This window comes from Haplochromis burtoni, unplaced genomic scaffold (genome assembly GCF_018398535.1).
Source record: "Haplochromis burtoni strain Fernald_Lab_line unplaced genomic scaffold, NCSU_Asbu1 Contig_285, whole genome shotgun sequence".
NCBI lineage: Eukaryota > Metazoa > Chordata > Actinopteri > Cichliformes > Cichlidae > Haplochromis > Haplochromis burtoni.
Genome location: NW_024582646.1, coordinates 151,266 through 178,325, shown reverse-complemented (window position 1 = coordinate 178,325; position 27,060 = coordinate 151,266). Strand labels below are relative to the sequence as shown.

The window sequence follows — 27,060 nt, the reverse complement described above, 5'->3', positions numbered from 1 at the left end:
TGACGGAGTGTGTTTGAGACAACCTCACAAGTGTCACAGGTGACACATTTGGCGTTTTTTTGCTGGTTTGTCGGTAGCAGCTCCTGAAACGCAAGATTGCCACACATCTGTTCGACCAACGCCAGTTGATCTAAACGGCAGTAGATCTGGAACACCGACCTTTAAGGTGTCGCGGATAAACGAGGGAGGGGCTAATAATCGGCTCAGTCATTTTTAATGATCGTTGAAAGCCCAGATCGTAATCGTGATTAAAATTCGATTAATTGAGCAGCCCTAATTTGTGGTAATAGAGATATGAGAAATACAATTCAGCTCACACAATAAACTAATGCAGTTCAGTTTATGGTTCTCACACAAACAACTTTACAAGCAGCTGATTGGCTATTTTTAGGCTGCAGAAGAGGCATGCAAAGGGACGAGGTGGCTGTCAGCAGGAGGTCAAGATGCTGCTGTCCATGCAGTTATCCAGTCTGCACTCAGAAACTTATTTACAGCAGCCAAGCCGCAGCCTCCACTTGGCTCAACAGCAATTTTTAATGGGCTGACTTTAGCTGTGTGGCTCAGGAGGTAGAGCAGGTCATCTACTTATAGAAGGTTGGGGTGGTTCAATCCCTCCATGCCAAGTATCCTTGGGCACGATAATGAACCCCAAATTGCTCTTTGCTGAGAAAAAAGGGTGGGTGGATGATGTTATATAAAGTGCTATGAGTGCTCAAGTAGAGTAAAAAAGGTGCTATATATGAATCAATCTACTAACCATTTATCCCCACACACACACAACCCATACACACATCTTTGAGAGAGGACAGAAAGATGCAAACACCCTGATCCTGGGAGGAGTCCAACATACAAAGAAGCATAGACCATGGATCATAGGAGGGAAATCAAGATTTCAGTCATTAATCATGATTCAGTCATATGATCTTGGCCAGAGTGCCAACCGCTACCTGCACACATGCTAGCAGCTCAGCAAGAGACAGTCAGGCTCCAAGTCAATTCTCACTCTTGGGGCATGTCGATGTCACACTATAGCATTCACCTCAATGATGATTGAGCAACGTCCATCCACTGATTAAAGGCAGTGTGTGTGTGTGAATGCTACAAAGAGGTTCTAATGCTCCTATTAGAACTCTGTTACTCCAATCAGACTCCACCCACTGATGACAGACTGGCAGGAGATCAACACATGGGACCAGAGCCCTGTGGGCAAACATCAACTCCACCCTGTAGACAATCCACAAGCCAGCGTCTCTGCCAAACATGCAGCTGTAATGTGTCCATAAAACATACTCTGTACTCAGGGAAACACTAGACAGGCAGAGCAGACTTTTGTTATAAAATGGAAAGGATGGCAGATATAACTATTGTTTTTCCTTCCAATAACTATCCACTCTATGACATCACAGACAGATAACTCCCACAAACATTTGCATGGAAGTATATTTGAGATCGGAAAATTTTACCACTGCAAAAACTCAAAAGCAAAAGCTATACCACTGACTGCCAACCCCTTCACAGTCGACGTATTCCTGTTTTAAGTGTCCCCCAGCTCTCCTCCTATAACTAAATCACTCCCTCAATCATTTGAAAGTTTATATTTGCAAATCATACGTCAAATCCATTATTTTGGACATGAGGAAGCACAGAGAATAGAATCAGGGTGAATGGGGCACATGGTGGTAGGTAGTAGACACCCATTAGTTAGCTTTATATTGGAAATCTGCTTTCAGCTGAGCTTTTAACCCATTGCCATCTTGCTGTTTCGAAACTTGAGATGACAACGATGGGTGAATCTCACTGACAAAATGAGGAATTCTGCACACTGTCCTCTGCTCTAGTCATTTCTAATTTTGTCCATCCTGGTCACACAAAATAGAAAATCTTAACATCGTGAACTCTGCCACCTGCAGCTCTGACTCCGGTCTTTTTTCAATACCACCCTTTCCAAACAATACATTATAGCAGGCCTCACAAGTATCTAGTAAACCTTCCCTTACACTCTTGCTGGCATTCTACTGTCACAAATCACCCCTGACACTCTCCACCCACTCCACCCTGCCTGCACTCTCTTCTTCACCTCTCTTGTGCATTCTCCATTGCTTTGGACGTATCTCCATGTATTTAAACTTATCTATCCTCACTTTCAATCACAGATGCTTCTACCTACTTTCATTCTTCTTCTCTTCACAGAATATCTCCACCTTTCCAAGCTCTACTCCACCTGCTCCCTACTCTCACTGCAGATCAGAATGCCATCTGAAAACTTTATAGTCCTTGGAGACTCCTGCCTGACCTCATCTGGTAGCTTTTCAATCACCATTCCAATAAAGAAGCCCTGATTTAATCCCACCCCCTACCTTGAATCCATCTGTCACTCCTACCACACATTTTCCTTATAGATGCCCTACACTACTGTCACATACTTCTCTGCCACTTATGACTTCCTCTCGCAGTACCACACTTCCTCTCTTGGCACCAGCATCACATGCACCACAGCAGAGCTGTTTCTAACCTTCTCTGCATTTCTCCATAAACACTGCCAAAGCAAACATCACATATGTAGTGCTCTTTCTCAGCATGAAGCCATACTAGTCCTCACTAATCATAACTTCTCTCCTCAACCAAGCTTCTACAACTCTTTCCCATAGTTTTCCCAATCTGCTCTCTCTTCAAGACAACTCTATACCTCCACAGGTGGAGTGATTCCCTTCCACTCTTCGCTCTCTTCATACCTGCCCTTTCTTCCTCCTTACTAATCCTATTACACATTGTTATTTTATAAAAATGCACTCAGTCAAACTGCAGAACTTAAAAAAATTAAAGGCTGCTACCTGCACAAGTTTGATATCCATGCATATGCACACATTCAAGTTGTCAAATGAGATTGACACAGAGTAATCCCCTGAAGCCCTGCTAGTGACACAGAGATGCACAGGGGACTTTCTTGAATCAATTACAGTTTTTTGGTTTTTAGGTGCAGCAAAGGAACTTTCTATTTTATACCCAGAGCAAAAATTGCATTATTGATACAAACTGTTGAACTCAGAAAAGATAAAATGTGTATACAAATACGAAATATCTATATGATACATGTCTAATATACAGGTGCTTTAGTTGCCGAAACAAATCTTAAATGAAGCCCGACTAAAAAAACATAAAGGCCACATGTCTACACAGCAGGAGGTCTGAAGTGGGTCAAAACATGTTCAATGTGCTGGAAGGCAGCTGCAATACACACACACACACACACACACACACACACACACACACACACACACACACACACACACACACACAAAGAGCTGTTCAGTCATTTTAAACTGCTCAAAGTAACTTAATCAGATGAAACATTCCTGAGCAGTAGCAGCGGCATGACAGTTTGCCATCAGCATGTGCGCAGTGAAGTTTAATCTATTGCTGATGCTGTCTCTATGTGCGTTCATGTTGAGTCACAGTTGGCCTGTCAAAAGTCTTCAAGAGGAATTCAGGCTCAGCTGAGCAGCCCTAAATGCTTCCAGATGGAGGGAAAGCCCCACCACTGCTTCCTGTGGCCCTCATTCCCTCCCTTTAATCCACCATCCCTCCATTGCTGAATCCATCCTTCCATTTGCCCAGCTGAGCTGTTCAAGTAATGGTGTCATTCATAAGGTTGACTCAATGTAAGGGAATCGGGAATTCTGCAATAAAAGGAGAAACTTGTTTCTACAAAAATATTCTAATATAGATAATAAAAAATTAACGCATAGTCTAGTTAATGCACCGAAGTTAGATTGGTAGATTTTTGCTATATGCTGCAATCCCTATTACTAGATCCACTACATGTTAAGTGGTGGATCTACGCCATCATCTAATAAAACTGTTTTCATAAAGCTGATTTTATGATAAACCATTCCTGACTATATACAGCTGAGCAGGAGAATGTAGTTGCCCTAATGTGTGTCTTTGTTTTAACAATGTTGCACTTCAGTGGTTAAAATATTCAAGCAATCTAACTAAAGACTACCTACCCACAACATTAAATGTCAACTTTTGTTGCCTCCAAAGTCGAGTTGGTGCCTTATTTGCAAATTTGGTAATTCAGGCTTGCACACCTCCTTAACATTTCTGATATCTGGACGCACTGTTGTTGACTCTCACTGTCTCTCTAACCACTCGATTCTGACAGATGATCTTCCACAACAAAACTTAAGTGCAGCTGTAATCAGAATCACATATCCTTCCTGTTCTCTGCCGACTTTCATTTGCCAGATTTGTAAAAGTTTCTCATTTATACCAGATGGATCTTCCTCTAGGTTTCCCTCTGGGAGCTCCAAGTACTTTGGACAACTTTAGCATCGGCATTTCTGACAATGTAGCATGCCACAATACATACAACTGTGAAGTAAAGGGCTACTTTGAGGACATACAATTTAAAAGGACTCCCTGCTGGTTCCCTGGGGAACTCCTTTGTGACAGTTTATGAACATTAGCAGGTGTGTTTCCCACTGAATCATACAGTCCTGTGCTATAAGCACGACAGCATTAGAAAGCTCAGTATATGGTCTGAGTCTATGTGACTTTCTGGCTCTCCACCCAACATACCACTGCTATTATATAAAACTTTCAGCAAAGATACCCGTGGGATGTAAAATGTAGAGCTTAGTACAGCACAAGCATCTACTCAGAAAAGAGACACCCTTTCATTTCCTTAAAGCAGAATGATATACTTAATAGCATAAAAGCAATTTTGTACTTTTTACCAATGACAGACTAATTTTAAAGTTTTTCATTATTACAAATCATTGCATGTTGTCATTATTTTGCTCACAGAAATTTAGATCATTGTTATAGATATTAGTACTCAATTCAGATATTTTCTCAATATAATGAAATATTCTATGCTATTCAATTCAGTTTTATTTATATAGCGCCATATCACAACAACAGTTGACTCAAGGCGCTTTATATTGTAAGGTAGACCCTACAATAATACATACAGAGAAAAACCCAACAATCATATGAGACCCTATGAGCAAGCACTTTGGCAAGAGTGGGAAGGAAAAACTCCCTTTTATCAGGAAGAAACCTGCGGCAGAACCAGACTCAGGGAGGGGTGGAGCCATCTGCTGCAACAGGTTGAGGAGAGAGAAGGAAGACGGGATCAAAGACATGCATAATGAAATATTATATTTATTATTTATATTAAAGAACCTCCATGTATTCTGTGGAAGGCTGCATCTTTAGTTCTTCGTTTGGACAAATTTCTAGCAAACTTTATTCATATCTATACAATAACACCCTCCTGTTTTTGTTATATCATTGTTCCCATAGACTGTACATGTTAGCCATTATTTGGCAGTGTACCAGTGACCAGTGTTGGGTTTGGGTACTTATTTCTTTTTCCCTGTAGTGAATAATGCAGCACATTTGATTTGCTTTTTATTTTTTAAATGAATGAATACATTATCATATATCGAGCTCCCCAGTGAACATGTTTAGATCAGCTGGTGGAATGTCTTCACAATGTGGAGGTGTTTGATATTACAAGCCGTTGTATGCCACACTGAATCTTTTTAATCTGTTCATTGAGGGTTGATTTGGTAATGATTCCAGCAAGGAGTGTCATTTTTGATGCCAACTTCACCAACATTTATCTAAAGGCTGGCTGTCAAAGGAGATTTTGTTAGATGTTGTTGGCAAGTGCAGATAGCATCCCTTTAATCCACAGAGCATGAGAAAAGAGATGAAAACAGGTGAAGACAGGATTAGGCATATGGTCTGTGAGAAGACTAAATAAAGCCAGAGTGTTGAAGAACAAAGTATCAGATAGACGATAAGACATGGGGTTAACACAGTTTCTTACAGTTTAAAAAGATGAAGACTGATGTTGGTCCATTTTGAAATATGACTGCTTACGCTGCTGAAACTAAAAATAAGGAAGTTAAATGAAAATTCACATTGTTCCATTTTCTTTCATTTTGATTTTGTGTTGTGAAAGCCGACAGAATTAACCATAACAAAGTGTAATGGGTTAGTGAGGTATGCTGAGCACAAAACCAGAGTCTTCAGTTTCACAAAGGTGGCTCTTTTTATCTGGTTAGACCACTACAGTACCAACTTCAGATAATGTTATGTTCTGGTTTAAAAACAACTGTGGGAGCCACATTTTCCCACATTTTTGCCCCAACAGCATGCACTAAAATCAATACAGATTGTTACCTTATGGAATACATTTTTATATTATACATGGTAAGCAGTACGTTAGTAATTCTGGCATATAAAGTCGCCCAGTTACACAAGTGCAAACCTTGCATTCAGTTTACTGTTACCGTCCATAAGTACAGAATGCTGCTGTAATTTATCAAGCGTTTAATAAAGGGTGTGTAGTTACTCACAAAAGAATAAATAGCAAAAAAAGAAATGGGAGCCCCGGCTAAAACAACCAAAAGAGGAAGAAGACCATAACCAGCGGCAGGCCCCTGGATTCAGGTTTCTCCCCTAACCTAGTCCTGGGAAACTAAACTAGAAGTAACCAAAACAGAAAACAGTACTACCGGTAACTCCTACTCAGTCAGTACTTAATAAACAGATCTTTAAGAGATATATAGAAAATGTATGAATATGCTTTATGCTTGGTCCTGCGAAGCACTTTTGACATGGTTATAAAACAAATTGAACTAATTATAACCAATACAACTAATACTAAATTCCCACTGTTAGGGTCATTGGTACGTGGTTCTTGTCACACATTTTCTCCAATAGATAATATGATTTTTGTCATTCAGGACAGAAAACAGACATTTTTAATGAGGAAAAAAAATAGAAATTTCTTAAAATATTTTTTGATAATCACTTGAGCCCTGGCACCAAATATATCGAGTCAGGTCAAGATTTTTCAGATGTGTAACTGCTCCCGTGGGTTCATTTCCTACGAATCAGTGTCTTTGGTTTCAGATCTGCATTTATAAACACACATCAGCAGCACTGATTCACTAGAGGAAACAGACTGTGAGACAAAAAAGGAAGTGAGACAGAAAAGAGAGATACAGTATTTCACAAGAACCTTTTAGGTTAAATGTTAGCGCAGTTACTCTGTCTAGAGGATTGATCAGCAGGTAAGATCCATAAGTTCTAAAGGAATTTTACTCTGAGAGGTAAAACACTGGACCTCAACGTTTGATGGAGATTTAGACTTGTTTGTCTTGAGGTTGTGCAAAACTCTGGCCAGTATTTATCAAAATCTTTTTAAGAAAAAAGACTTTTCCTTTAACAGAAGACTAATTGATGAACTGCCTTAAGATTAAACTGTGGAGGTCAGCTGCTCACTGACTTAATACAATATGAGGAAGTGAAGGAATGTCAAGGGCTATTCTGCAACAACACAACAAACTGAGAGTAGGGTGCCTCCTTTAGGCAGCCAACACACACACACACACAGACACACACACAGATACCCTACCCCTGCTGATTCGTTGTTTCTCTCCAGACAGGATACCAGGAGTATCAATGATGCTGATGCTCTGAAGAACCTGATTGGGCATCTGGGAGCAGATAAACCTGAACAGTGAGAATTGAGTGAGAATTCATGTTTTCAGGGCAGCAATACTTTTATCTCAGGCTAACGAACTGTCAGCTGGTCAGATAGTTCAAGAAAGTAACATTTCCACAGCCCCATCCACCCAACCACGTACTTTACCCTTGAGGTTATCGAACTACAGCAAATCTCTAAGAAGAACTCTAGTAAGATGAACTTTACAAAAAGTAGTTCAAGCTAGTGTGTACAAACAGTCAAATTGTCAGTGTACAAGAAATATTTCCTCAGGGTGAAAATTCAGGGGGGGTGTGGGTTATCTGTGACATGCAGCAGGATGCAAAGGTTACGGTGTTGCTGCTGTCACCGTGATCTGGGTTAAAACAAAAGGTGGGGTCAAAGGTCAAAGAATGTTCAAAAAGAGTCAAAAATGATAAAGAAAAAAAACTTCTTCTGTGGATAATGTGGCATAGCGGTTTGCTCTTTGATGCAGCTGCATATATTTAAGTCTATAGTTGTGACATTTGGATACACCCACTTTCTAACTACGATTGTTTGCATTAGCTGATAATTTTGGACTGCACACCATCATGCAAATACAGTTTCTTGGCTCCAAAAGAACCATTACGTTCGCAACTACAACATAATGCTGAGCCTGCAAAATACAGAAACCAGTGGGGGATGCTACGTTGGTTGCATCCGTCTTTTATAGGCTATACATTACCATGTAGATTTGCTTGACTTGCTAGACTTGCTTTACTAGTTTATTATTACACCTTGGTTGTTATCATTGTTCTCTCTTATGTTCCAGGTTCTGGTCACTGTACTTCTAATCTCCCTGTCACCTAAATTTAGTCGAGAGGCTACAGGAGCTATAAATTGCCTTGACTTGTCAGGGATGCGGCAGGCTGGCAGCGGGAAAAAACAAAGCCACCATATTGACACATGGTGACGCACACACACACTTCCCCTTGGAAACAATAACTTATTTTGGAGGGTCTCAACGGGACAAGACGGGATTTCAAGCTTAAGGAATGTTTCAGGTGTATATTTACAAACAGACATTCGGAGGGTGGACTGTGTCCACTTCCTCTCTCCTGCTCTTAGACATATTTCTGGATAGAGGAAATACTTTTGAACAGGAGTGGCTTTAGCTAAATTTAAATGCCTGATACAAACTCTGGAATCTGACAGCTAATAGTGTTTATATGTCAGCGTGGGGGGACAGAGGTCACTTCCCACGTTGTAAATGTTTTGAGGAAAGCAGTGACAGAAGTGGGAGGAAGTGCCAGCATTTCTTTGTGTTCATGGAGTGGTGTTTGCCAAAGTGGGAGCAAGGTCATAAGAGCGTCGAAAAAAAGAAAAGAAAGAAAAAAAAAAGCCCATATTCAGAATGTGTATTACACGTGAATGAAAGCAATCTGCTGTAAACATATGTACAGACTTACACATTGACGTCATTGGAATAGTATATGTAAAGTAATCCCATGAGTATGATAAATAGCCTATTCAAAAGTTTCTTCTGGATTTAGCTACTTTGGTTCTTGGGTGTGTCTGTCTGTGTGAAAAGTAGTGAAACAAAGTGACAACAATCTAAGACCAAACCCTCAATTACATGGAATTATTCTCTAAGATCTTGTTGATCTCTTTGAGGACCGGGTCTCTAATGTCACATCAGTCTGCACTCATCTTATTTATCCAACCTCTCTGCATTCTGTCTGCATGAATATAATCTATACAGAAAAAGCAACAAATAAATCACAGCACATCTAAGAAGTCTATAGATCTGTTGTTCCATACTCCTCAGTCTCTCTCCATCAGGAGAAATCACCAGTTTTCTCAGTTGTACTGTATTTCATCGATGACCTCAGCTGCATGATGAAAAAAGGAATTAAGTCTAATGACCAGCAATTAAAATGATTAATGGTTCTGGAGATCAGCAGGCAAACATCCTGAGAGCCCTTCAGTATATGGAGTGATCCACTGGTCGATTTGTGTGTTGCTATTATAGATCAGTCAGTCTGAGTTACATTTTATTTGATTGGCTTTGCTTGATTCTTTGTTTTGGTCTCCATCAGACCAAGAAGAGGAGTGGTCCAAAATCCCTCCTGAAATATGAACAAACCTGGTGACCAACTAAACTAAAGGGCTTACCGCACCGCTCGCCAACAAGGGTTTCTCCATCATATTCTCTTTAATAAATAAATCATAATTTTCTCATGATTAAATGTTGCTTTTAATTATTGTAACAAATTTCACTCAAACAGAGAACCAAAACAGAATTTCAAAATTGAAAAGAAACAAAAAAATGGCCTTGGCTAACGATCCGACTAGGTAGTCTTTACCAGCAAGGGTGCATCGACGTTTTATTTTGTTTTCTTAAAAACTTACATTTTTATCATTTTATAGTAAGGTAGGATGTCGAAAGTGTGTTTTGGTTTTATGGGGTAATATTGCGCAGTCTGTGGTCTGACACCAAAAATGGAGATTTTTAATCCTCTGAGGTCTACTCTATCATGACCCCAACCTTAAACCTAAATCTAACCCTAGGCAATCAGAATATATAGTTGGTGTTTTGCTTAAACAGTTTGAAAACAACAAAACACACATAAAAAACTATTCACATCTTTACATAATAGTTCTGTTCTGGCCTAGTCTTAGGGTAGGGTTAAGGTTTGGGTTGTCGCCCTTAATGACTTGGATCTCTGAGGGGTAAATAAAAATTATATCTGAGGGAACCCGATTTTCTGATAAAATACTGTACATCAAATATTAAAACCCTCTTTGAATTCCAGGTTTATAAACATATCTAGATGGACACTGAGGGTTGTTTAAGCTGTGTTTTTCCTTCTTTAATGTGCGCATGCCTTTACCTGTTGAGGAAGGAGTTTCCAAACGCGTTGAGTTTCCTGAAGGGTTTCTTGGGGTCGACGACTAGAGCATTGCCTGGGACAACCCCCTCATTTTCACCATGCATCACTGCTATAAAGCCATCAGTGGTTGGCTCAGGACCGATCCGCATCCCAGGGAAATCTTGTTCCAGTAGATACCTGAGCCAAAGACAGAATATATGTAGTTCAACTTTAACGACTTTCAGGATCTTACCATACTTACAACAATAAGAGTGTTCGAAAAAAACGTTGTTTTAGTGTAGTCCAGAAATTTGCAATCAAGTTCTACATCTGTTAGAATGTCTCGGTCAAATCATTGTTGAAAATCCAGGTCCAAAAACAGGTCCAATAAGATGGAAAAATAAATGAAATACACAAGTCACACAAATGGTTTACTTTTCTTGGACGTGCTCTGTTTGACACCCAGACTCTACTGAATGAAGGTATTCAGTAGAGTCTGGGTACCCCCAACGTTTTAGGCTTCATAAAAAAGGGTGAATAGAAAGCAGTGTTACAATAAGAATATTCTACTAGGGTCAGCAGTGCCTTGCCAAAACCATGCCTAATGTCCAAACTGAAATACTTTCTGAAGTTTTATGGAGTACACTGAGGTGTTTCTGTTAAGTTTTCAAACATTAAAATAAAGGTATTTATCTATAAACATCAAGGCTCTAAAAGTTTTTGGAGGCTTAAAAAACAAGGAAGAATTAAAAAGTTGAAAACTTCCACCCAGAAAAAAGGTTGTTCCATCGTTAATTAACAATTGGATAGTACATTAGGATACAAGGGACCTGGACTTTTATGGATGTTATGTCACAACAGTTACATTAACACAGCACATTATCCTGCTCTTAATGAGTAATAATGTAAAAAGTGCTTAATTTGCTTGTAAATACAACAGGTAACTATACTGAAAATAAAAAACAGGATTGAGCAAGATTAGGGTGGTGCAGGCCGAAACTAAAGTATGGGCAAGAGAATGGAATGCACATGTTAGATCCTGCATATGTTGGCTAACATAAACTTCATGTGGTTGAACACACAACTCATGTGGTTCACACAATAATATCACCTTCCAAAAGATTGCATAACACAAGATTTTTTTAAATAAAACAAAGGTTAAAAATGAGTCTACAATTAGCTCAGACAGCTGACAGCTCAAATAAGGGTGTTTTAAGTAATGGTTTAATTACCTCAACCTTAAATAAAAACATTAATAATTAATGAGACTTCTTTTAGCAGTCTTGTAGGAATGGAGACCCCATTCCTACAAGACTTTAGACCAAAAGGCACAATGATGTTTTAGAGAAAGACTTTTTTGCCATGAACTCAATGATTGCTAGAAAGAAGTGTCTAAGTAAATATCAGCAGGTACTGACGTCGCTGTATATAATGATACATCTGTGTTTACCCTATGACAAAAAATTGTTTTAATGGTTAACATTTTATTTGTGAAAGTTAAAGTTAAAGTACAGTTGGCCCAACAGAGCTCTGACTGTGTGTCAGTCGGGCTACAGTCCTGAGAAGAAAGCTGGATTGTTACTGTTTTCCTTGAACGATGACAAATATATTGTTAATCTATTTTTTCAAAAACTGTAAAGCTTGGAAATCTTACTATTTTTTTCAGGCCTAACAAAGATCTTCTTAATGAGTGCAAAGCCATTTCCTCTCCAGCTTATGGATTATCTGCTTTAAGCTGCACATTTGTGAGTTATAGCAGGGAGTCAAGCATGTCTTACTTGTTGCCTTCCTTTTTAAGAAACCACAGAATCCAGGGTCATATATAGTGATGACGTAACACAATAATCAAATAATTTACCTCTGTGGGAGTAAAGTTTAGGTAGCTGCTCTGCATTGCGTTTGCACATGGTAGAAAATAATAGTGATACTTCTAAACCTCATCAGCCACTTGAATCTAATGAGACTGTCATTTTCAACATCTGCATGTTAAAATCACCTACAATAATTACTTTGTCAGAGCTGAGCACAAAATCATATGAAAAGTCTCTGAAATCAGATAGAAACTAAGTGCAAACAACGTAACAACTAAAACTGTTTTTTGACTTTTCCAAGGCTAATAGTCAGGCTTTCAAACTGTTAGGTCTTGGGTTAATTAATAAGCCAGAGTTTACTGGCTAACAGGGAGAAACCCAATGTTTGATACATTTAATTATGAACTATTGAAAATCAGCTTCACATCGGTCAGACATCAACACCACTATGTAAATTTGTCCCAAAACTTTTCACCCATTATCACTGACTGGGTGTTTAAGAAGAAAAATATTCAGTTTATGATCAGGTTTGTTACAGACAAGAAATAGATAATCACACATTTATGATTCTGGAACAGCACATTTTAACCTTTTTAGCCTTTAAAAAAAGAGACTAAAAGGGCTAAGTTGATCATTAAAGCTATTTTTAATGACTTAAACAGCAGTTTGACTTTTAATTTGATGCCAAGGGAAATCCCAGATCTATTGTCACAAAAGCAGGCCATTGGCCAGTTTCTGAGGTTCAGTCACACAGGGCTCTGATCTCTGTAATGGAACAGCTGTGTTTGCACAGACTTTGAAAATAAATCTTTTTCCTTTCCTTTCATCTCAACACTGACCTTGTCTACTTTTCCACTTGCTTTTCCTTATAAAAGAAAAGTGAGAAAGGAAGGAAGAGAGGGAAGATGGCTCTTTCTCGTCATCTCCTGTCTTTGTGGACAGCGCACACTTCAAAGAGTGTGCAAGACCCAAGGATGGAAAACTACCGTGCATGCCCCTATACTGAAATGTCAGAAACGACAGCCCCTTTAATGTTACATGTCACGTGGCCTTACAGTTTAGTCATAATCTTCCCTCATGTTTTCATTCAGCTGCTGATCCACAAGAATTTCCACCTCTAGCTGCAGTTTGAAAAATTGTGGAAGATCCACTCTGATTGTAGTTGTTTATGTGCATTTTTATCTTTGTGCAACTTATGAAAAATGTGAGAAATATCTTTTCTTCTCCTTTCTTGACAACCGCTCATACAGTGTTCTTCAAACTTGGCAAGTAAAATGCCGAGGACCCACGTTAGCACACCGCTGACATATTTTGGCTAAAAGTAATTGTTGCCTGCTGCTTCAGTAATTTGTAAGGACAGGTGGACAAATATATTACAGCAGTGGTTGAACATTCATGGATATTAATGCATTCCCAACTCTTCACACAAAGACACCTGGAGATGTTTATAATCTTATTTTGTTAGGCTTTAGTTTCCTATGAAATAATTACTTCTGTCATTCATGCAGAGATTTTGGAGCTTCCACCCATAATCTTCCCATTTCTCCAAGCATTTCCTTATAGCTGTGTAACAGCTACACTGTTTGGTCATTTGTGTTCGGTTAGGAAATTGTGAGTTTTAGTGGGATTATACATTATAGAAAATATGCTAATAGTTATCATCAATTAACATAGATGCAGGTTTGGTCAGATTACTACTACTGTCCAAACAGAATGCACTAAGACCTGTTCGTGTCTATCGAGCCGCCCACTGGGCCACAGCCTACGCCAGGGTTTCAGTTCACCCTTGTGAGACAAGAAGAAGAAGAAAATATGTTGACTCTGCAATTTACTGGCAACATGTTCCCATGATTCAGAGCATTCCGGCGCAAGGTGGAGCTTCGGTTGTGCCCTCACCACCCCCTACCCCACAGACACACACACACACACACATTACTAACTGCCAAAGTTTCTCTGCAGCTTGTGTAAGACTTGAAGGGATTGCAGGTCAAATCTGCTGGTCTGCCTTGTTGCCAAAACAACTGTTTTCACTCATCATTCACTCCTTACTTATTCAGAGTTATGAATGTGCCTTATTTGTTTCCATTACATCAATGAAGTTCTGAAAAAGGCTCAGACACATTCACACACAAAAAAAACAAAAAACACCATGAGACCTTCAGTGACAAAATCTGCAGGTGCATGTTGGACTTTCAATTCTTCTGCAGGAAGCCCGGCTGCAAAACTAATCTAACAGCTTATCCGAGAGGTGGTTAGACTGTTACAACCTTAGTGATTAACTCATTAAGATTAAATATGTCAAAACCCTAAAGAGAAGAAGTAATGCAAAATTCCTTTGGAAAATTGGCCAATCTATTTGGTAATTGCAACATTCATTTCTATTATGGGAAAATGAGACTCTGCTACTTTTGAGAACTGTTTCTGATTCTCAGCAACGCTTGGGTCATACAGAGAGAACAGGTTCCTGAGCTTTTTTAAGGAATATTGTCCCCACACAGCTCAATACTAAACTACTCTTATTAATGGCATGGTAAGATTAAAAGCAAGCTCACACATAAGGCCCTCTATGGCTAGTTTAAGCTAGTGCTATCAGGGGTGCAGCAGGTAAGACACACAGAAGGAAGTTTGGTTTAATTCCAAAAGCCATTAAAACTTTGTATGAAGTGAAAACTCCACTGATAATGTTGACCTGCATCTTTAACTGAAAATAAATATTAATTGCGCTCACTGTAGTCTTCTTTTAGTAAAGACATTTTTTAAATGTTTTTTAAACCTGTAACTATAGATCTGCTAGTTGGATTGGATTTTATGTGACCAGAATTTACTCTGAGACTGCATTCACTTGTTTGATATGTTACAATTTGCTATGATACATGTTCATGCCTTTTTCATGAACATGGAAGGGCTTTAAATTGACATAATTTCACATGAAGTCCTTCCAGTGTCATAAAAATCACTCCATCAGCACCAAAACAGGATGTGTCGTCACAGGTCTGAATTAGAATCAGTGCGCCCCAGGGCAGCTGTGGCTACAATGTAGCTTGCTATCGCCAGTGTGTGAATGTGTGTGTGAATGGGTGAATGACTGAATGTAGTGTAAAGCGCTTTGGGGTCCTATGGACTAGAAAAGCGCTATACAAATGCAGGACATTTACCATTTACCATTTTAGATAATCAGGAAGGATCCTAATAGGAAGCTGTAAACTCAGAGAGCGCTGTTATAGTTTACAGTCTGGTAGTGTAGTTCTGTTTAAAAGCAAGCAACGAGAAGGAAATGAAATCCTAATTATGTTTAAAAAAAAAAAGATTTTTCTGTTTTTCTACAGGCTAAAGTCACACTGGCCTCATCTTAATCACATACAACACTAAAAATCACCAGTAATAATCCAGTCTGGCATTAGAGGCAAAGTGGAGATGGTTTGGACATGGGCAGGAGGAAAGGAGAAAGACTACAGGGAAAAACCTGAGTGAAGAAGGATATAAAGAGGACTGGTGCAACAGCAGAGGACGCTGGGGTTAGAGTGAGATGGAGGCAGGTCAACTGTGGCTACCCATAAAGTAAGTGGCCGAAAGAAGAATAAGAAGATTCGCGTGGTCTCCAAGCTGCCTTTTTATTCACACCTAATCATCTGGAAGTTTAACCAGAAAACTGAAAATGTATTATTAAGGTTTATGCAACAGGACAATTCTACTGTCAGTTTGCCCATAAAGAAAAGAACTACAGACTTTTAATCTGGCCCTTACATATTATTTCTTTTGCAGCTAAATTATTTATTGAGCAATTGTCCAATATTGAGGAACCTAAACTGGCAGGGATCCTGAACTGTTCCAGTTAACTTTTACCTTATTCCATGATTGCAGGTTATAGAATTCACACACAGTGTCAAAACATAAACATGATGGCAGTGTAATTACCTGTATTTACCTACTCAGCTGCAACCTTTAAATCAAATTTCAGATCGTTTCAGGGTTTAAAAAAAAAATCTAAATCTAATTTTGAAATTGAATTCTAAGGGTGACTTAGTTTCTCCCCTTCCCTAAAATCTTTTAGAGGCACACTTTTTTTCTCTTGCTGTTTGTTTCATTTTACCAGTGAGAGGTAAGGGATAATCCAAAAATGCCATCATCTCCTAGCAGCAGTGCATCATCAGTTCATGGCACCACTGACAGAAATATTGACTTTTCACTTTGAACACAGTGACATAGCACATGAAAAGGTGACTTGTCATGTTTCCTGCAGGTTTTGCCCATGACACATGCTTATATGTGGTTTTTGGTTTGTTTGGTGATTATTTTTGTACCCTGATGACCTTTAAAAGCAGACTGTATTTTTGGTTCTGTTCCTGATATGATGTCACCCCACTTACATAGCAATTATGTTTACTTTGGCCTATCGCACTTAACTGAGGTGGTCATGTCATTTTTTTTTCTCTGTTTCTGAAATAGTGGAACAGAATAATTTAAACTTCGATTCATTATCTAATAGATTCAAAGGGTTGGCTGTGTTTTCCTTGTGTGTTTGTCCACTCTGACTCTGATGAAGGCACAGTAGTGTTGAAATCTCACTCTGTTTGCATAAGTCACGGCTGTGAATTTAACTTGTGTGCTTCCTGTCATTCATAATGCCACAGCTCACTCCCACTCTGAGCCTTAAGATGTGTTGTTTTCAATAGCATGCCACATATTTTTCACAGTAAAGAAAGACAGGATAGTAAAAGTCACTTCGGCACAAATTTGGGATCCCCACGGAGTTTGTCTTTCAATTATATGTCGAGTTGAGATGAAATCAAACGCGTCTTCAACTGTGATATTTTAACGAGATATGACACGAGGTCCCAACAAATAACATTCAAGTGATGCAACAAAAATAGAGGTGGGCTTTTTCCCCTACATCTAGTACAATTTCCGGCCCTTCCAGCCTCTTCACAGACAAGAACACTAGTCAGTTGTTGGTCAGTACCTGATGAAGGTGGTTTTCCCTGTGGAGTACTGGCCGACCAGCAGTACCATGGGTTTACTCTGGAAGTCAGCAGGCTCTAGGGCCGGGGAGTGGAAGTCATGGAAGAGATAGGTCTCTTCCAGCGGCAGCAGCTTCTTGGTGTAAAGAGTCTGCAGTCCCTCCGTAACGGTCTGGTACATCTCTCCTTCTTTGTTGCTGCCACCCTGCTCCTGTTTGACCCAGCTGAACATGCTTCCCGCTGTGTTCTGTATCCAACTTCCTTGTTTCGATGTTTCCAAATATTGCGGCTGTTTTTGCCTCCTTCTCTGTGAGCTCCGTCCTTAGCCTGAGCGGAGGGAAGTGTGTGTCTGGCTCCAGGGAGTCTCGGCTACTCTCAGTACTGTGCCTCCTCTGTGTGCTGCTCTGGGCGTGTGTTTGTGATGTGGAGGGTGCTGATGTGCTTACCTGGGGGCACCGCCCTTCGCCCCGTGACGACCAGCCACACTAACACACTAACACACCAACACAACACACAAAACACCACACCAACACACTAACACACACAACGCACATACGGGGACGTTTCAAGAATGTTCTGACAGGGTACCACGGGAGGCTCAGCAACAGCACGGGAGTGCTTTCGCCACATCTAGCGGCAAAACTGAATATTTGCTCACAAACAAATCCGGTGCAGACATTAAACACATGGATAGTTTTTTAGGCCCTCATACAGATGTATGACATGAAAGTAAGTAAAAACTAACTGTAGCCTAATTAAGCCACGGATGGAATAGTACGGAAGGTTTAACTTGAACTAAAAGTGCTCATTATGCAGACTTATATAAATGAGAGTAGCGATTAGATCATAATACTGATTCATTAATGTTTCTATTCCTTTAGTAAAGCAACAGGAGATGGTTCTAATGAATTTAAGCTTAATCTGTAATAACGCAGCAACATATATTAGTAGAAGTATAATGATAAGTAGCTAAAGCCAACATACGGTTATTTCAATCAAACTATTGTGAAGTAAAAAAAACTCAAAGGACAGTAATCAAGTAAATATACTAAGTTACTTTCCACCACTAAACTGTCCTTTAGTGGTGGAAAGTAACTTAGGACAGCGAAGAAAGTGAGACAGGTGCAACAATATATGTTAAATAGTGCCATGAAAAAATATTTGCCTACTTCTTGATTTGTTAGTGTTTTAAAAATATTTGTCACATTTAAATTTTTCAGATCATAAATGACTACTACTATTACTACTATTAATAATAATGTTAATAAACAAAGATAAACTGTGTAAATACAGTTTTTGAATGATAATGTGAAAATAGAGCTGTTGTTATAGGGAGATGTTGTCCTGTAGCACCCACTATTATTGAAAAACCACCGCAGCGTATGTGTTCTATAAGGATTAAATTGCTGGAAGTTAAAATAGCCAAGGGCCAAAACAGAAATTGTCATTTTAGAGATATTTATTTTTTGGGTGCTCCTGGTATTGTATAGTTTAAAAGGGTGTACACCTTTCCTTTCAGAGGATCATACAGTAGCAAAGTTAGACCAAGCACAGTAGCAAATCTGAAAAGAAAAAAATATCACGGTGTTGCAACCAGCCAGTGAAAGTCCAGACATCAACCAGACTGAAATACTGTAGTGAGTTATTAAGAGAGCTATTCATAAAGGAATATCTGTAAACATCAATGAATTGAAGTAACATTTTTTTAAAGAAAAGTTGACTAAAATTGGACAAAAAATCTTCAACCTTTAAGTGACTTATTACTGGCAGAGGTGGTTCCTCAAGTTACTGAATCTTATTAACTTACTTGCTTTTTCACAAACTGTTTCTGCATATTTGCTTAGTGTTTATTAATAAATAATAACACTGTGTATTATGTCATGTTTTGTAGTTCATCTGAGGCTGTATTTACCTAATTTTAAGGCCTGCTAAGAACCATATTATTATTATTGTTGTTGTTATTGTTATTATTCAAAAGTCCAAATAATGAGATCCTGTGTCAAAGTCATAACCTTTAACTCATGTTAATTTTGAAATACCAAGTGTGTATCATGATTACCAAAGTTTCATTTTAATAAAATTCTGAAAACTTTACCTACCTTAAAAATGTAGTTTGTGTATATATTATGGAATCAGGATTTATTTCCTCCACATATCGTTTTTCACCATCTGTTGAGATGTTTAATATTATTGAGAGCATTATCAACACCAACCATCAGGGGGCGCGCATGTAGGCAAATGAGAACCTAGTGCGAAAAATCCTCTAAAGCAAACGAAGAAGAGGCGGAAGCGGAAATAAGGTTCTTTTGTTTTGAAAGAGGGAAATTTAAAAACTCGACGGTGTTAGTCGGAAATAAACAAAAGCATTGGGAGTAAGCCTTCAAAAAACGACAGGAAAATGGACGCAAACTAACACTCTTCGCCCCTGAATGTAAAGTAGGTCACCGGAGAAACATTTTTTAGTGTTTAGGTTGCGTTTGAAACCGAGCCTTTCTTTGATGTCAACGTCTCAGCTGAACGTGTTCAAACTCCTATTTTCCTTCTTGCACTTAATGTATTTTTCCGACTAAATGTTTACAGATAGGAGTATAATGGAGTAGCTATAGCGCAATGTTAGGCATCATGTTAGGAACATTTGGTCGACTGTAGGTCTAACAGGGAGAGCTGTCGATCTTAGCAGAACGGAAGCTTTTAGAGCTGCCACAGAAAATAATTTGAATGCTTTTATAGTTAAATACTAATATTAGTTGTAGTTAAGGAAATATCAAAAGAAGAATCTTTCCAGACAAAAATATTACCTTTTTATTGTTGTTGTTTTTTATTTTTATTTAGCTGATATTATTATGTGTTTTTGTTTTTTTTCGGTGTGTGTGTAACAAAACAAAACGAGACATCACTGTAAGACTTTCAGGCTCGATTAACCTTATGAGAGGCCGTCAGTGACTTCCGGTATACAACCTTGTTTCTAATAAAGTGAGACCTCTTTGTAAACCCTAACCCTAACCCCTAACCCTTTTCAAAAGAAAATATTATTTTTGCTAAAAATATACGCTTGTTCAATTCAATTAGTATTTTAACCGTATGTATTTAAAAAAAAAAAAGCTTCAAACAGGCTGAATAAAAAATGAAAAATGCAGATTAATCTGAAAGGCTGCCTAAATAATTCAAGAGCATTATTTCTGCCTAAATAATTGCCTGGAGTTGACACCAGGATGGTTGCTGAAGTGAAATGGATAAAACAGTCCTTTTGCCTGACTAATAAAAACGTGACGTATTTTTTGGAAATGTAGGAGCAACTGTAGGCATGTCCTCCCAGGTAACAAAGAAAGAGCACGAAAGCACCTGAAAGGAGGCTTGTTTGTTTTTTAAGCTATTACATCCGTAAAGGCACCATGAATGCTAAAGGATACATTACGTTAAAATAAATAGTGTTGTCTCTTCAATCCTCAGACATTCTAAATGTATTTTATTGTTAAAGTTTACGCTGAGGGGGAGTTTTCTTTTAACTTTCTACTCTTATTTGTTTAATTAAAAAAATATATTTTGTGATGAGTCAAATTGTTCTTGTTATATAATGTAATTTTTGTAATATCATAATGACTTTGCTTGAAATATCTGCATATGTGCAAGTGGTGCAGGCTTTACTCTTAGAGCTTAAACAAATTTGAGCTCTAAATTTTATGTTGAACTTTAGCTTCACTTTCAGTTTAATGACCGTACAGTGATAGGTATTTGGGGCTAGAATATGTCTCTAGATTCATTCCAAACCATTTTTATGAAAAAACTAGTAAAAATGGGAAAGCTTAGGAGTTTATCGTCAACCTGGAATTCTTTTCAGGGAAGTCAAATATGATCAGGTTGGAAGCATTTGTTCAATAACGCACTGCGTTGTGTAGTGAGCATGTAGTGAGCATGTTGTGATGACAGTGTTTGTAAAAGCTCAGTAAATGTGGTCTTTCATTTTCCTGCAGGGTTGGTTCACACAAACATGAAGAAAAAGGCAAGGAGGTCGCAGGAGACACACAGAAACAGTGTCCAGGAGGAGTGTGAGTGACTTTCACACACAGTTGGAAGTCAATATCTCCTGCTGCTGTTTTTTTTGTTGACAAATGTGTATTTAAACCACCTTTTGACTGCTAATTCCAGCCACTGTGTGTTGTGTGTTAGGCTTGACTTTTCAGCTCTGTTGTGTTGGTGCTGTGGTTTTAGATATAGTGCTCTTACTGTTAAAAAAAGAAAATCAGCAACTAAAGCTATATCTTCACATTTCTCCTTACATACGTTAAAACCTTAATGAGTGTTTATGATGATGTCTTTTAGGGCCTTGAGAAAGCTTTTTTAGTTGAATGAAGGTTTGCATATTTTGTGTGTATCTGCAGGCTGTGCTTTGTGTAGGTGCAGTGATGATGACCCAGCCATGTTTGGGGAGAAAGTCACACTCAAAGAACATAAACTCTCTGTCCACTACTTCTGCTTGGTAAGACAACGCCTGCAAGTATTTCTGTTTTCACAGGAATATGTATTTTTCAGCCTTCAAGCAGTCATATTTTATTGAGACTTGCTTTACAAGTGCCTGACCAACAGTTATAGCATTAAAAATATTCTTTCTGAAAGACTTGTACAAAGCAAGTCACAATCGAATATAAAAATAAATAAATAAAACAAGCAAACAAAGAAGGGAATGATTTATTCTATGACCTCATTATGATTTAAGTGAATTTATTTGGAGGTAAATATTAGAGGAGGGAGCACAGTCACCACAGAACAAGAGGGCTCATGGTTTGTATTTTTCTGTCCCACAAATAAAGTGACAATGATGTATTTTCTTAGATTAAAAATGCTTTAAAAGGGTCTGTTTGTTAAGAGTGTGTCTTAATAATATTGTAAGCATGTGTTTGTCTCAGCTAACATCTTGTGGAGTTTATCAGCGAGGAGAGGAAGACGAAGGCATCTTCGGTTTCCTGGTGGAGGACATCAAACAGGAGGCCCGCCGGTCAGCTCGACTGGTGAGCAGTTCAGTATTATTACCTTGCATATATTAAGAGCTCTACAGTATCTCGCAAAAGTGAGTACACCCCTCACTTTTTGGAAATATTTTTATTATGTCTTTTCAAGGGATAACCCTCTGATACAATGTAAAGTAATCAGTGTACAGCTTGTAGAATAGTGTAAATCTGATGTTCCAACACACAGGCATTAATGTCTGAACCACTGGCAACAAAAGTGAGTACACCCCTGAGGGAAAATGTCCAAATTGTGCCCAATTAGCACGAGTTTTCCCTCCCTAATTGTCATGTGAATCGTTAGTGTTACAAAGTCTCACTGGGGAGCAGGTGTGTTCAATTCCGTGTTATCACTCTCATACTGGTCATTAGTAGCTCAACGTGGCACTTCATGGCAAAGAACTCTCTGGGGATCCGAAAAAAAGAATTGTTATTTTACATAAAGATGGCCTAGGCTATAAGAATATTGCCAACACCCTGAAACTGAGCTGCAGCACGGTGGCCAAGACCATACAGCAGTTTAACAGGACATGTTCCACTCAGAACAAACCTCACCATGGTCGACCAAAGAAGTTGAGTCCACGTGCTCAGCATCATGTCCAGAGTGCTGTCAGCATTGCTGCAGAGGTTGTGATGGGGGCCAGCCTGTCGGTGCTCTGACCGTACGCCGCACACTGCATACCATGGGTCTGCATGGCACAAGAAAGCCCACATACAGTTTGCTAAAGACAAGCAGACTAAAGACATGGACTACTGGAATTACGTCCTGTGGTGTGATGAGACCAAGATGAACTTATTTGGTTGAGATGATATTAAGCATGTGTGGTGGCAACCAGGTGAGGAGCACAAAGACAGATGTGTCTTGCCTACAGTCAAGCATGGTGGTGGGAATGTCACGGTTTGGGGCTGCCGGCACAGGGGAAAAATGGTGGCCACAAAAAATATTGACACGTTGGACACAATTTGGACATTTTCATTTAAGGGCGTACTCGCCCTTGTTGCCAGCAGTTTAGACATCAAATTTATACTGTTATATTATATCAAAGTGCCATATCTTCAGTGTTGTCCCTTGAAAAATTATAATAAAATATTTCTTAAAAAGTGAGGGGTGTGCTCACTTTTGTGAGATACTGTAGAGCAAATACAACAAATAAGATCCCAACACCCTTCTACATTTGGTCAACAGCAAATCCTCTAGGTGTGATTTGTGATTGAAGTGTGCGGGCCTGTTTGTATTTACTGTTTCCTTGTGTGCTGTATATGTGTCTCAGACATGTTTTGGCTGTAAGAAGAAGGGAGCATGTGTCGGCTGTAATGTCAGGAGCTGTAGGAAGATGGTTCACTTCCCCTGTGGGAGGAAGCAAATGTTTGTCTCCCAGTTCACTGGACTCTTCCCGTGAGTGCTGACAACACATTAAATTCTTTAATTGTATGTGTAGGCTGGTTAAAGGCATAACGCACTGTTTGCTAACATGAAATACTCCTGCTGTGGCCAAACGGTAGTCATAAAAGATATACACAAGCTGATTTTTCAGTGTTTGCCACACATAGGCTTTACATGCATGGGTGTTAGTTTCTTTCTATGTCGCCCTAGTATGACAAACATACTAGGGCAACATACTAAGATTTGTCATGGATGCAACCCACATTCTCATCTCTACTGCTTAATCCACAAATGCATTTTGCTTACAAATGTGGCAACATTTAAGAGAAAATAAACAGACTTTCCAGTGGTATAAAATTTATTGCCAACAAACATTGTTACAGCAAAGAAACAATTGACCAAAAACAAGTTACTTTGTGTGCTAAGTTTACATATAGGGTTCTGGGCAGTAACTTAGCTTTTTGTAGGACTGCTCTCTTCTGGACAGAATCATCTGATGTTGTGCTGGGAATCTGCAGGAGCCACTCTTCCAGTTTTGGGGTTATAGCTGCTAATGGTGGTGCTCAGAGGGCCCGGTGGCGCCAGTGTCCGGCAGCCTCGCCTCTGTCAGTGCGCCCCAGGGTGGCTGTGGCTACACTGTAGCTGCCATCACTAGTGTGTGAATGTGTGTGTGAATGGGTGGATGACTGGAAATGTAAAGCGCTTTGGGGTCCATAGGGACTAGTAAAGCGCTATATAAATACAGGTCATTTAGGCCATTTAATGCTCCTGATTACTGATCTCAGCTCATCTTCGGGGGTCATCTTCTTAGATTGTGGGTCTGACACTCACTAATCTCTGCCCTTCCTCTTTCCATTGCTCACAGAGCCTCAATGATGGAGCACCTGTCTTACCTTCTGAAGGTATTTGACTTGTTGACATTCAGGCATCTTTATCATTTTTCCTTTACCCTGTGGGACACCTAGGTACTTTGGTTGTCCAGTATATCTTTTAGTCTGACTTCTGGTGGCTCCATCCCTTTAGTTCGAATCACCTCGCCTCTATGAAACCATTTGACCACACTGGGAATGTCTTCTGGTGTTATTTCCAGTGCCTACTCATCTTGTCATGATGTGGAGAGGCTGGATGAATGAGTATTTGCTGTTAGCAGCCCATTTATTTTTGTTGCAAGGTGGTCATGGAGTGCATTTAGCTTCTTCAGCCAGTAGGCATGGCTCGTGTCAGGTCTTCATGGTGTACAGCTCTTCATTCCAGAGACTCATTGTTGGATGTCTGTCTTTGACTGGCTGTTGACTGGCTCTTGTTCTAGAAAGCTATGGTCTGCTCTGAGTTCCACCAGGCACTTGGCTCTTTCTCCAAAATGTTCTTCCAGTATTGCTTAGTTTCAGCTCTCGGTGGGTCTCCTCCTGTGCTATTATTTCTTTGAAGCTGATAGTACATCGTGGATCTTTCCTTGGAGAACACACCATTTATTTTCTTGGCCTATTACTTTGTTGCCTCATCAGTTCTATGGTTAGACCTACTCCAGCTACACCATCTCAGTCTGCATCTAGAAGTGGTAATCCTTACTCTGTTGCTGCAGCAGATCCACAGATGTGATTTAAGAGTGGAGTCTGTCAGAGGCAGGTGAAACTGTTATTCATTTATCACCAAGTACTTTGGGAGTGATGTATCTGTAAAGAAAAATTTAAGAAGTAGATGTACCTCTTCTTTGTGAACCCATAAAAAACTGTTTCTGCCACAAAAAGAATCTAATTCTACTGAAAACTGAATTACAAAAATGTCCAAACTATCATAGAATTTAAAACTTAAAACCAATCACTGAGTATATAAACTGCTGTAAAATGCTGTCAAAGTTCAGCTTCAATAGTGTTGGTTCCTTTTAAAAAGTATATGCACCAAATTGCAGAGAAATTGCAAAACTCTTCCAAGCTGCAGCTGCATAAAACTGCTAAACTATAATACTGTAAATATAAAAGATAGTAACTGCCCCTCTGTCTGTGTGTCCAGATCTTACTGTCCAGATCATAGTCCCTCCCAGTCTCTGTGTACTGGGTTAGACATCAGTCTGCCTCGATCCTGCTCCATCTGTCTGGACTCTATTGATCCCGTTTTGTCTTACTCCATCCTCAAGTGTCCATCCTGCCATACCAGCTGGTTCCACAGAGACTGTGTGCAGGTACCATGAGTGTGCAGAGAGCCCTGATTTTATATGTTGGGTTGGCTATTTAGTACTATTTAGAAAGGTTTACAGGAAATGCAGCTCGACTTTCATGGGAGCTGAATGTTTTGAAATATTCCCTGAATATGTGGTCCTGCATTTTTTTTAATGGTTTATATGGCTGTCCTGCATTTCCTGGACTCTGCTGAATTGATTATCTGCAGTTCTACCACCAGACTGTGTCCATTCAGTTTGAGAAGATTAAATTCATTTTTTACACTCCATATTACAGTGGTCCCTTGTTTATTGTGGGAGTTACATTCCAAAAATAACCCGCGCTAGGTGAAATCCACGAAGTAGCAAACTTAATTTTTTACAATTATTATAGATGTTTTAAGGCTGTAAAATTCCTCACTACACGCTTTATACATTTTTCTCAGACAGGCATGAACATTTTCATACTTGTATCTTTTGTTTAAACACTCTCAAAGTTCAAACCTTCGTAGAAAAATAAGTCCAGTATTATAGAATGAAACCAAAGGCACCCGCGGCTGCCTTGGACAGTGTAAAATGTTTCGCCGACGTGTAAATTTGACAAGCTGAATGCATTCTGTACTGTACAGGAGACACTGCACAAGATTGATTGACAATGTTCTACAGCCAATCAGGATGCAGAACACAATGCGCTGTATGGAAAATTGCTCAAAAAAAATCTGCGAAACAGCAAGGCCCCGAAAGGTGAACCGCGTTATAGCAAGGGACCACTGTATATAAAAAGTACAATGCATGTGTAACTTTTTGTATTTCTGTGTATTTTTATTGGCGTGTGTCTGTGTGTTAGCGTCAGGCCCACAGTGCAGGCCTGTTCTTCTTTAGATGTACCCTGTGTAACAACAAGGAAAACTTCCAGGAGGAAATGCTCAGAATGGGAATATACATCCCAGAGAGGTAACCTTAAATTATATCTGCAGCGTTTCAGCACTTGTTTGTCCAGGAAAAACTGTTATTTGCTTTGGTTTGTTTTTGTTTTTTGTCCCCCCCCCCCACCTGAACCCTTTGTCTGGGCTTCCTGCAGAGATGCCTCGTGGGAGTTGGAGGCAAATGCATATGCAGAACTGTTGGAGGTTTACAAACGCTGTGACGCTCTCACCTGCCTCTGCAACAATGGTTGTACACACTCTGCCAAGAGCGGGTATGGCATTTATATTTTTCTTTCATTAGTTTACAGATTTGTATCTTTCGTATCTAAGGATGCTTGTAAAAACAACATTTTCTGTATATTAGTAATGTATGCACATTACTAATATGTATTCCAAATATATATGCATATATATATGTGTGTGTGTGTGTGTGTGTGTGTGTGTGTGTGTGTGTGTGTGTG

General features: G+C 39.2%; 2 protein-coding genes across 2 annotated transcripts in view; one reads left to right on the top strand and one right to left on the bottom strand.

Annotated features, from left to right (window-relative positions):
• The window catches only part of ehd4 (EH-domain containing 4), a 46,123-nt gene extending 28,529 nt beyond the window's left edge, over nucleotides 1–17,594 (bottom strand). Inside the window, exons 1-3 of the mRNA XM_005940979.3 lie at nucleotides 17,134–17,594; nucleotides 10,384–10,560; nucleotides 7,439–7,536 (exon numbers count right to left, since the gene is read on the bottom strand). Coding sequence (XP_005941041.1) covers nucleotides 7,439–7,536; nucleotides 10,384–10,560; nucleotides 17,134–17,363 — 505 coding nt within the window. The 5' untranslated portion in view covers nucleotides 17,364–17,594. The remainder of the gene's footprint in view (nucleotides 1–7,438; nucleotides 7,537–10,383; nucleotides 10,561–17,133) is intronic.
• Nucleotides 17,595–19,386: 1,792 nt separating this feature from the next.
• g2e3 (G2/M-phase specific E3 ubiquitin protein ligase) overlaps nucleotides 19,387–27,060 on the top strand; it is a 13,581-nt gene continuing 5,907 nt past the window's right edge. The window contains exons 1-8 of the mRNA XM_005940978.3: nucleotides 19,387–19,567; nucleotides 21,103–21,177; nucleotides 21,511–21,608; nucleotides 22,036–22,137; nucleotides 23,406–23,530; nucleotides 25,529–25,697; nucleotides 26,521–26,627; nucleotides 26,755–26,871. Of these exons, the coding sequence (XP_005941040.1) occupies nucleotides 21,120–21,177; nucleotides 21,511–21,608; nucleotides 22,036–22,137; nucleotides 23,406–23,530; nucleotides 25,529–25,697; nucleotides 26,521–26,627; nucleotides 26,755–26,871 (776 nt within the window). The 5' untranslated portion in view covers nucleotides 19,387–19,567; nucleotides 21,103–21,119. The remainder of the gene's footprint in view (nucleotides 19,568–21,102; nucleotides 21,178–21,510; nucleotides 21,609–22,035; nucleotides 22,138–23,405; nucleotides 23,531–25,528; nucleotides 25,698–26,520; nucleotides 26,628–26,754; nucleotides 26,872–27,060) is intronic.